This window comes from Triticum dicoccoides, chromosome 7B (genome assembly GCF_002162155.2).
Source record: "Triticum dicoccoides isolate Atlit2015 ecotype Zavitan chromosome 7B, WEW_v2.0, whole genome shotgun sequence".
NCBI classification, from domain to species: Eukaryota; Viridiplantae; Streptophyta; class Magnoliopsida; order Poales; family Poaceae; genus Triticum; species Triticum dicoccoides.
The window spans coordinates 69,810,695-69,822,846 of record NC_041393.1 but is presented as its reverse complement, the minus strand read 5'-3'; the positions used below and the strand labels follow the sequence as shown (position 1 = coordinate 69,822,846).

At 46.1% G+C, this 12,152-nt stretch overlaps 1 protein-coding gene across 1 annotated transcript in view; it reads left to right on the top strand.

Annotated features, from left to right (window-relative positions):
• The first annotated feature begins 10,931 nt into the window (after positions 1–10,931).
• The window catches only part of LOC119336337 (glutamate receptor 2.8-like), a 35,578-nt gene continuing 34,357 nt past the window's right edge, over positions 10,932–12,152 (top strand). Inside the window, exon 1 of the mRNA XM_037608330.1 lies at positions 10,932–11,026. Within this exon, the coding sequence (XP_037464227.1) occupies positions 10,932–11,026 (95 nt within the window). The remainder of the gene's footprint in view (positions 11,027–12,152) is intronic.

Below are 12,152 nucleotides of genomic sequence, written 5' to 3'. Positions count from 1 at the left end.
GTTGCACCGAGATTGAAAACCTAGATCGACTTAGTGATCTCGGTATGACCAAAATGGAAGAATCGGTCAGACCGAAACACACAAAGAAGTTTTGGAAGTTTAAGTCCATGACAAATCGGGGACTCCGAGTGCTCCTCACACAGAGTGGTTCGAATCTGACTTAATCAAATTTTGTGATGTAGCATGAATAGAGTTTGAGACAAGAAAAACATAGATAGCTAGAGAAGGTTCTTAGGCATTCTTGTTCATCCACTTGACAAAAGAAAAAGAAGCCAATCAATCAAAGCAACAAGTGGATGTCCTCAAATGAGTAAAATATGCAACCAACATGCTCACACAATAAAATGGCAAATGAAACATGTGGCAAAGCATGCACAATCAATTCTAGCATCTATCAAACAATTGGCGATGACTAGGTCATCTATATATGAGTATATTGACTTAGGAGTCAAATGAGAACATTTGATCATAGGTCATACTCATCGTTTAAGCTCAAGTGGGGTTACCACTTTTACATAATGCATTGATATGTTCACACCACTAGAGTTACTTTGACTCAATTCTTAGAGTTAAGCTCCCCCAGATGTGAGATCCCCCCTTAGAGGGATGAACTAACCTTGGGTTTTGTCGATGATGACTTCATGTAGGTGTTGAAGATGTGGATGCTCAATGTTGATGTAGATTATTTGGAGCAATCCTTTGGAGTGAGTTGCACTTTCAATACCTACACGGGTTAGTCCCTCAAGGAACAAAAAGTATATCCATAGACATAGAGTGATATTCACACAAGATGATGTCCATGAAAGCATTAGGTTACCTTGTCCCTTGCCTTACCAACATGAGGGTTTGTGACTCCTTGAACTAGTGCAAGATGTGGAAGTTGATTGCACTTGTCCTTGCCATAATGATATGAGTGGAAAATGTTGGCGGAGTCACCCTCAAGAACTCTCTAGTTCTTCTTTTTCGGGATCCACATCATCTTGATGGGAATCCTTGGAGTTGTAGTTGTGCTTAATGAAGTAGAACTTGACGTAGTCTTGGGAACCCACTTGACCAAGGCCTTAGGAGCTTCTTCAAATGCATCTATCTCCTCTTGAAGTTTGTCCTTGCCTTTGTTGTTGTGGTCTTGTGGTGGAAGATCATCTTGAGCTTGTGTTACCTTGAAGGAAGTAGGATCATACTTCTCTTGTTGAGGAACAAACTTTGTCTTGGGATATTGATCTTCTTCCCACTCAACTCCATTGGCACTGAACTTTCGTTCAAAACCAACACCTTGATTCTTCCCGTGCCTTCCTTGCTTGCGTACAATTTCCTCGAATTGCTTACTCCCGACAAGGCTCTTGTATACACCTTTCTCTATAATTCCCTTCAATAAGTTATTTTCTTGCTCAAGTGTAACTTGGCTAAGAGAATCATTAGTGGAATCAAGAGAACTACTAGAAGCAACAATGTTGGATTTAGCATGATTATTGTTACTACTAGAGGAAGAATCCTTTTTGTTCTTGTTATTGGACTTGACTTGAGGCATGTAAGTAGATAAGAGTAAACGCTTGGCAATGTAAGAAGAACTTTTCTTACGGAGATCATCATTGATTGCCTTTAAGAACTCATGCTCTTGCTCAAGGTTGAGCTTTTCAAAGCGTAACTTCTCATGAGTCCTTATAAGTTTTCGATGATCCCCTAAGATAGTTTTGTGAGCTAACTTAAGAGTGTTTAGTTATTTAGTTAGAAGATCAATCTTCTCCTTGTCATTGTCATTCATTTTATCTTGTTTAGCATGATTAATTGATGTTTCATCATAGTATTCATCACTAGAGTTGTCAACAAGTAAATCATCATCACCTAACAAGTCATCTTCATCACTATTAAAATCAACATACTCGGGGTGAGTTACCTTAGGGCCTATAGCCATGAAGCATCTACCAATTCCTTCATTTGGTGAATCAAATATGTCGTAGGAGTTGGTCGACACAAGTGCTAGACCGGCAACTCCTTCATCTTGAGTATGTTCGGAGTCGGAGTGATAGCTTCTCTTGGAGTGATGTTCAGAGTCTGAACCGGATACCCATTCACCAACATGAGCTTGATGTCTTCGTTTTGTGTAGCTCTTTGATGACTTGTCCTTCCTTTCCAAATCCTTGCTTCTCCGGGATGTTCTTCGTTCATAATGATCATCTCTACTCCTTCTCTCTCTTGACGGTGATTCTTCTCTTCTACTTCTTCTCTTGGGAGAATCTTCTCTTCTTTTGTAGGGTGCCATACACTCATTGGAATAGTGTCCGGGTCTTCCACAATTGTAGCAATTTTGCTCTCGACTGGAAGATCTTTTGTCATTGTAGGACCTTGACTTGGAGCTTTTTTATTTGCTTCTACTCTTGTAGAATTTGTTGAAGTTCTTCACCATTAAGCTCAATTCTTCATTGAAGGTTTGTTTCTCACTTGATGATGTAGGAGCTTCACATGAGGCTTTGTAAGCACCGCTTGACTTGTTGTGAAGTTCCTCCTTGTCCTTGAGTGACATCTCATGAGCAACAATTCTTCCAATGACCTCCGTTGGCTTGAGATTCTTGTAGTTGGGCATCATTTGGATCAATGTGCACACGGTATCATATTTCCCATCCAATGCTCTTAGGATCTTCTTGATGATGAATCTGTCGGTCATCTCTTTACTTCCTAAGCCAGCAATCTCATTTGTGATAAGAGCAATCCTAGAGTACATTTTAGCGACACCTTCACCATCCTTCATTTTGAACTTGTCAAGCTGACTTTGGAGCACATACAACTTGGATTCCTTGATGGAGTCCGTACCTTTATGCATATCAATCAAAGTATCCCAAATTTCCTTTGCATTCTCAAGATGGCCGATTTTGTTGAATTCTTCGGGGCACAATCCATTGAAGAGAATATCACAAGCTTGAGCATTGTACTGCAGCATCTTCAATTCATCCGCACTAGCTTCACGGTTCGGTTCTCTCCCATCAAAGAATTCACCTTGCAAGCCAATACACACAATAGCCCAAACGACTGGGTTATGTCCGAGAATATGCATTTTCATCTTATGCTTCCAACTAGCAAAATTAGTACCATCAAAGTAAGGACCTCTATGGTGATAATTTCCCTCGCTAGACGCCATACTCTCCTAGGTTGTGAAACCAAGGCTATGACCACCAAAAGCTATGGAAATCAAAGCAAATCGAGACCAAGGCTTTGATACCACTTGTAGGACCTTGAAGTATGTCCAGAGGGGGGTGATTAGACTACTTGACCAATTAAAAACTTAACCTTTTCCCAATTTTAGTCTTTGGCAGATTTTAACTAATTTAGCACAGGTCAAGCAATCTTCACACAATTCAAGCAAGCATGCAAAGAGTGTATGAGCAGCGGAAAGTAAAGCATGCAACTTGCAAAAATGTAAAGGGAAGGGTTTGGAGAATTCAAACGCAATTGGAGACACGGATGTTTTTGTCGTGGTTCCGATAGGTGGTGCTATCGTACATCCACGTTGATGAAGACTTCAACCCACGAAGGGTAACGGTTGCGCGAGTCCATAAAGGGCTCCACCCAAGAAGGGTCCACGAAGAAGCAACCTTGTCTATCCCACCATGGTCGTCGCCCATGAAGGACTTGCCTCACTAGCGGTAGATCTTCACGAAGTAGGCGATCTCCTTGCCCTTACAAACTCCATGGTTCAACACCACAATCTTGTCGGAGGCTCCCAAGTGACACCTAGCCAATCTAGGAGACACCACTCTCCAAGAAGTAACAAATGGTGCGTTGATGATGAACTCCTTGCTCTTGTGCTTCAAATGATAGTCTCCCCAACACTCAACTCTCTCGAACGGGATTTGGATCTGGTGAAAAGAAGATTTGAGTGGAAAGCAACTTGGGGAAGGCTAGAGATCAAGATTCATATGGTAGGAATGTAATATCTTGGCCTCATCACATGAGTAGGTAGTTCTCTCTCAGAAATGGTAAGTTGGAAGTGTAGGTTTGTTCTGATGGCTCTCTCCACAAATGAAGAGGAGGTGGAGGGGTATATATAGCCTCCACACAAAATCTAACCGTTACACACAACTTACCAATCTCGATGGGACCGAATCAACAAACTCGGTCTGACCGATTCAGTAAACCTAGTGACCGTTAGTGATTTCGGTGGGACCGACATGCAACTTGGTGGTACCGATATGGTTAGGGTTAGGGCATAACGTAATCCCGGTGAGACCGATTTTGGTAATTAGCTAACCAGAGAGTTGGTCAGGTGAACTCGGTGGGATCGATTCGCTCTTTTCGGTGAGACTGAAATGTTACGAAAGGGAAACAAAGAGTTTACATTGCAATCTCGGTGGGACCGATCGCTCACTTCAGTTAGACCGAAACGTTACGAAGGGAAACAGAGAGATTACAATCTCATCTCGGTGAGACCGAGATCCCTATCGGTGAGACCGATTTGCCTAGGGTTTGTGGAAGTGGCTATGGCATCTAAACTCGGTGGCGCCGGATAGAAAGAATCGGTGGTGCCGAGTTTGACTTTAGGTTTAGGTCATATGTGGATATGAGAAAGTAGTTGAGGGTTTTTGGAGCATATCACTAAGCACTTGAAGCAAGAAACTCATCAAGCAACACCTCATCCCTCCTTGATAGTATTGGCTTTTCTTATAGACTCAATGTGATCTTGGATCACTAAAATGTAAAATGTAGAGTCTTGAGCTTTTGAGAGCCAATCCTTTTATCCTTAATATTTTGAGCGATCCACTTTCATCATCCATGCCATGCCGTTCATTGAGCTTTCCTGAAGTATTTGTCTTGGAATAGTATTAGCTCAATGAGCTATATGTTGTTATGAATTACCAAAACCACCTAGGGATAGTTGCACTTTCAATGTACCAAAGGGTGTTAACACTGAATCGTGGTCATGGCGTCACCCTACAAACCCGCTCCCTTTAGGGTGGACTCTCTGGTCGACGATGAAGCATACTTGGCGTCTCTCATTCAGGCGAACCCACAGTTGCTTGCTGGGAACTGCGTAATCTATGAGTCGATCCAGGAGGATCAAGCATAAGGCCGAAGGCATCCGCGAGATGATGGCCCGCCTACGTGCTGAGCATCAGAAGTTGTTTTAGGGTTTAGCCAAGAAAGAAGTGTTGCCTGAGGAGAGTGATGACTTGGTGCCATTGACTCCGTCGTCCTCCAATGTCAACTACGATGCCTCCTTCATTTGGGGGAGATTCCCACCTGCTCCGACTCGGAGTAGAGCTCATTCCCAGAGTAATCTAGCCTTACAATTTGACGTCGATGTAGGGATGTAGTTATGTAGCTGGTGATGTGGACATGGATGACAACTTATGATGCTTTTGGTATATGAATCATGAATCCTTATGTTGCTTATGCCTCCATATGTGAATCATGAAATATTGTCATTCTCTAGATCTGGAGCCTGGACGGATCTGCACCAGAGTTGCCCCATGGTGCTTTCTTCTCCGGATGGTTTCGTTTCTCGGTTTGTGGCCAGATCCGGAGCAGACAGAGGTTGGTGGTACAAGTTGGGGACCGGAGGAAACTTTGGTCGGCTAGCTCGACCCGTCATCGGCGACGGCTTTGGCGTCGTTACCCTCCTTCGAGGCGTAGCCGAGGTCCCCTCCTATCCACCTCTGACCCACTCCCGGACGAAAGTCCAAAATCCATCCTGGATTGGGCGGCGGCGGCACCCTTAGCGTCGTGTCTTCCATGGAGGCGCCGTCTTGGGAGGCTTGGGTGTTCGGGGGAGAGGTACTGTGGGTGGTGGGCTCTGCATGGCAGTTCCTGCAGCGGCGACGGTGTGGAGGTCGGCAGGTGGAGCGATGTTGGATCTACCGCGTCGACGCCGACGAGTATTGGTGGCATGGTGTAGCTGATTCTCGACGACGGATGTGTCTGGATGGACGTGCGCAGGAGGAGGAAGCTGTCTGGCGTCATGGTGGCGTTGATGGCAGAGAAGCCTGGCAAGGTTGGTACATCAGTTCTGCTTTAAGGATGGACCGAGGGATGATGGAGGTGACGACCCTTGCAGCATGCGATGCTCACTGGGAGTGTGCCAGACCGGAGTGGGATCCAATCCAGGTAGTGGCTTGGATGGGACACCCGGCTTTAGATGTTAGGCTTTGGTGTGATGTCGGTTGGTATTAGGCCCGGACATTCGGCACACCTTCATCAAGGGGATAAGAGTAGCAACAGTGTTGCCAAGATGGTGGCTTCAGGTTTATTGATGTATCACCTTGTATGGTCTTTGTGAATAATTTATAATATGGCTGCATGCATCGTCCAGATGCAGAGGCCGGGGGTACATCCTCCTTTTCAAAAAGATAGATGAGGTGATATATGGTGTACTCAGGTAGACGTCCAAGGGTCTATGATTCATGGAAAAAGCATGACATGAATAAGTTAATGCTACAAAGACAATTGTTACAAAGGGTATGATGCTAGAGAGGAGGTAGAGCATGCTTGCTCCAACTATTTGCTCCAAGAGGGGAGAAATCAGATCATGTGGAGTTGAATGAAGAACTTGTCTATCCTTATTGTGGTCTTGCTTAGTGTGATGCTTGTGTGGTCCATGTAACATAAATTGGTTGCATTGAGGTTTTAGTGACTACTTGGGACTTGTCATGATGCTTTTGCCATTTTCATGAAGATTTGGGACCTGTTATGATCGATTTGCTAGGGTGTGATGCTTATGGTATCGCCTATGATGTTGTATTGTCAAGAGATCCCTATTCTCAATGGTACAATTTGCTATACATATATGTCTTTTGTTGCAGGGCTGATGTGGAAACAAATATAAGAAAATATATGAATTTATGGTTGCCGAGTACACACTTGGCAAAGAGTAGTTGCTGAGAACAAAGCTCGACGAAAAGTCCACGTGTCAGGCTCTGGTGGCCTAATCCATGGTTTTTCGGAGTGCAGCCGCAGGAATATCGGCCAAATTAGGCCTCTAGGACTTGCCTGGGCAAGGTATCGCCGAGTGGGTTGTACTCGACAAAATAAGCACTCGGTAAAGACATGGTTTGTCGAGGACCTAGGCCCAATCTCGGTAGATAATTGAGGCCATGTGCCTCGTTCCTGGGCTTCTAAGTTCGTCGAGTCCTCTATTAACGCTCTCGGCAAAGTATCCTGCTATGTGGTGATACGTTTCCAATGTATCTATATTTTTTTATTGTTCCATGCTATTATAGTATCAATCTTGAATGTTTTATTTACAATTATATGCAATTATATGTCTTTTTGCGACTAACCTATTAACCTAGTGCCCAATGACAGTTGATGTTTTTTTGCTTGTTTTTGGTTTTTCAGAAAATCGGTATCAAACGCAATCCAAACGCTACAGAACTTTTTGACGATTTTTTTCCTAGACCAAGAGAGACCCTACAAAGTTCGGTTGAAGACCAGACGAGCCACGAGGAAGCGACAAGCTCGCTAGGCACGCCCCAGGGAGGGGGGCAAGCCCCAGGCTTGTGAGCCCCTCGTGGCACCTCTTGATCTAATTCCGCCTCTATAAATTCTCAAATATTCCAACATAACAGGGAGCCACCCGAAACATTTTTTCCGCCGCCGCAAGCTTCTGTTCTTCCGCGATCCCATCTGAAGGTCTTTTCTGGTACTCTGTCGAAGGGGAATCAATCGCAGAGGGCATGAGTAGTTTACCACAAAGCTATGGGTCCATAGCTAGTAGCTAGATTGCTTCTTTTCTCTCTTTGATCTTCAATAACATGTTCTCCTCGATCTTCTTTGAGTTCTATCCGATGTAATTCTTTTTGCGGTGTGTTTGTTGAGATTCAATGAATTATGAGCTTATGATCGGATTATTCATGAGAAATATTTGAGTTCTATCCGATGTAATTCTTTTTGCGGTGTGTTTGCGATGTAACTCTTTTATGCATGATTGTTATAGCTCTTTATTTCTCTCCAATCGATCTGTTTGGTTTGGCCAACTAGATTGATTTATCTTGCAATAGGAGAGGTGCTTTGTGATGGGTTCAACCTTGCGGTGCTCCATCCTAGTGACAGAAAGAGAAATGACACGTATTTATATTGTTGTCATTAAAGATATAACGATAGAGTTTAGAGTTTATTTTGTTCACATCATGTCATCTTACTTAAGGTGTTACTCTATTTTTATAGCTTAATACCCTAGATGCATGTTGGATAGTGGTCGATGGATGGAGTAATAGTACTAGATCCAGGCATGAGTCGGTCTCTACTTGTCTCGGACGTGATGCATATATACATGATCATTGTCTTGAATATCGTCATAACTTTGCATTTTTCTATTAATTGTCCAACACTAATTTGTTTACCCATCATATCCTTTGTGTTTTAGAAAGAAGTCTCTAGTGAAAACTATGACCCCCAGGTCTACTCTTACCATATATAAAATTCAAAAATATCTTGCTGCACTTTTTCTATTTTATTTTATTTTGTATTTTATTTTATCTATCTATCACTACAAGATTTGATCCTTGCAAATAACCACCGAGGGGATTGACAACCCTTTTGTTTGCGTTGGGTGCAAGTATTTGCTTTTATGTGTGTAAATGCTGCTAACGAGGTTCTGTGTGGTTCTGCTACTGGATTGATAATCTTGATTCTTAACTGAGGAATATACTTATCTCTACTGTACTGCATCATTATCCTCTTTGAGAAAATCCCAACGCAGCTCACAAATAGCACGTGGCAACCGCCGTCTTCATCCAACCGGTCAAGTGTCCTTTTTTGCCAAGTTCCACACTTAGGAGTCGGCAAAGCGTTTGCAGAGTCTCTAATGGATGGTCCTCGGCAAAGTCGGCATTGTCTGAAGGGACTGGGCCGAGTACCCTTAGCCGAGAATAGACTCGGCAAACTCTCCCCTGAGTATGAAACGGCTTTCGCCGAGTTTTTCTGGTACTTGGGAAAATTGGAAGTTGGGATTAAGTGGGATGTGCACTTTACTTCACAAGTTGCAATCATGTTTACTGTAGCATGCAATTACTAGAATCTTGTGTGAATTGGATTAAGTGGGATCTCACTTACGCTCCTGAGCATGCAATTTCAGTGGGATGTTAAATATTGCCCACCAAACCATAGTGAAACTGGGTGGGATGCCCACCAACAGTCCCACTTGCAGCCTGACCTGCAGCGAAGCCTCGGCAAGTCGCTAGACTAAAACTTACAAATGGTCTGTCTAAGTCACCGAATAATGCAGCAAGGATCTATGTCCATTCTTGCGGCTGTCGTTATTTTTTCTTCTTGTCAGTGGCGAGTCCAGTAGTAAGGCTTCATAGGGCTTCAGCCTACCCTCCAAAAGAATGAAAAAAATATATATTTAGTACTACTCTTCGTCACAGCTCAGCAGCCCAATCTCTTGAACCCAGCCCACTTCACCGTCAGCCCACAGGAATCTAGCGAACAAGCACATCAATCAAGGTGGACACAGTCCGGGCCGGTCCGGTCCCGGTCCGAGCCGTTGTTTGGACCGGCCGCCGGCGGGCCGGACCGGACCGATGCTGACGAAGCCCGAGCCAGACCGACTGGACCAAATGGACTAGCCAACAACTACCGGCGTCGATGTGTGCGAGTGCAACGGCGAGGTGGGGTACGTGCATGACTGATGGGACGAAGTGGACGACGTGCACGAGCGCCTACGTGCGTGAGAAATTAGCTAACAACTGAAACTTGGGCGAAACCAACAAACTAAATTTTCTGAACCTGTTGAAACTGAGCCAACGTAGCGCTCTCTCTCTCTCTGTAACTACCGGTCCTAGTCTCTAGTGCATGATCGCACGAGCTTATCTAGATGAGTTTGTTACGGAGTTTGTTAGCGTAGTAGCCGCACCTGCATCCTCCTCTTCTCTGTACATTTGTAACTCTCGACAGATACATGAACATACGACCTGCTTCTCTCCTATTTGCTCCTTACACTGACGAAACCGACGAAACTGACGAAACTGACGAAACTGAAGTGCGTGAGAAATCCCCACGAGCACAGAGGGACTCCTCGAACAGCAGCGGTGGCTTCACCCTCAGAGTGTTCGGATCATGTCCAGTTATTCCTGGTTGTGCCGGCGACGCGTTTTCATACCTAGGGCAGCTGGTAACCGGTGTACGTGCTGTCGCCATGGCAGGATTGGTGCCAGGTTTGGGGTCGACTCCATTTTCTACCGGTCCTGGACCGTACGGTCCGGTCTTGAACGGGCCACGAGCGAGCCGGAAAGCTTGCTCGTGTCGTCCACCCTGACACATCCATTGGGTGGGCACGCTGCTACCTATTTGGACAAAAGAATTAGGAGATAATGGTTTTTTTTCTTCGCACAAACGTTTCATTTTTTTCGCCGTCAACTTTCAGCCCACTCTTCATTTTCTTCGTGGATTCGCCACTGCTTCTTGTGTATGCTTCAGTTACCCTAGCGAACATTCTACTACCTGACAGTAGACACTGACACCAGAAACCTCGTCGAAACTTACATGCCTGCCGCTGCCGAATCGTGAGGACGAGTCAAGAGACCAAAGATGATCCATCAAGCAGCTGAGGGCGTCTTTTCTATGGCGCTACGCTTATTGCCTTTGCACACAAGTGACTTCTTAAGGCTGCCAGATCTTCAAACTTTTGATTACCACATATCTCTCTCGCACACCAAACAGAGACAAGAGACGGAGAGAGGGGGAGAGAGAGACTTTGAGACTTTCGCTGCATTTCTAGAGAACTTGCTTAGTTGCTTGCATTACCCAGGAAATTTCGCCGCCGGACACCATTGCCACTGTTTCACGTCGCTAGCCGCGCGGTACATACACATCAACTGATCAACATACGTACACGGCGGATAGTATATATACATGATGTAGGGGAGTACAGTCCTACCGTATCCACGGACGGACAGTAAAGTACACCGAATTAGTAGGGAAGAATGCCACCGCGCGCGCGCATGGTGTGGCCGGCAGCAAGGCTCGTGCTCCTCCTCGTCACTTTGCTCACGCTTTGCAGCAGCGCCGTTGCCGTTGGATCGCCGCCAGCGGTGGCGTCGCACTACCAGAAAAACTGGGGTTGCCGACGGCCAAATCTATGCCGACGGCACCCGTCGGCATCTATGGACCTATGCCGACGGCCAAGGAAAGGCCGTAGGCGTAGAAAAGCCGTTGGCATACATTCATCTATGCCGACGGGGCCGTCGGCATAGACAAGGCCGTCGGGACCGCCCGAGGTACGCCTACGGGGCCCGTCGGCATAGGACAGGCCGTCGGCATAGCCAGGGCTCACCTGCCCGGTCAGCGCTGACCATTTGACGGCGTTGATCCTACGCCGACGGGCGGTAACGGCGGCCGTCGGCATATCTGTGGCAGAGGTATGCCTACGGCAAAGCCGTCGGCATAGGCCCCTCTGCCACGTCATCGATCCGTGTGCCACGCCACGTCATCGATCCGTGGGACAACCTCCGTGTGTGCACAGATATGCCGACGGCCTTGCCGTCGGCATATGCTTATTTTAATTTTTTTTTATTTTTACTCTGTTTTGTTATTTTTACTTTATTTTAGTTTTTGTTTTTGTATAAGATAATTATGCCTTATCTAAAAAAAACATACCCGATGGTATATCGATTGCCCCCCGTTACGAACGTCACTATCGCCGTGTCACGGAGGGGGGAAACGGTCAACACAGAAGGAATTCTAGTTGGTGGGGGGATTCGGGGTGTAGCTATGTCACCGAAACATCACACGGGTCCCGATGCATATGTGAAAGTGTTCATGCATGCGTAGACGCCCGTCTTGGGGCTCCGGGGTGTGCCCCCCTCACGGACGGCGCCGCTGCCGGCACCTGGAGGGGGGAAACGGGCGTGTCGGGTCTACACGGAGGGGATTTTGCTGTGGGTCTGGCCCGGATGTTGCTCTAGAGTGTTCCTATGGGCTGACCTAACACAACCGGGTGGGGAGGTCCACTAGTCAAAGCCCGTCCGCGCAAAGTCAAAGGGCTAGATCCCGTGGTCAAACGCTACAGGGTTAGGCGGGACGGGGGCACTAGGGGTAGCAATGCCACCGGAGCGTCGCACCGGGCCCTCATACATGCGTGGTGGTGTGGTGGCATGTCCGAAGAGGCGACACGCGTGTCCGGGGTGTGCGCCCCCTCACGGACGGCGCCGGCGCCGGCACCT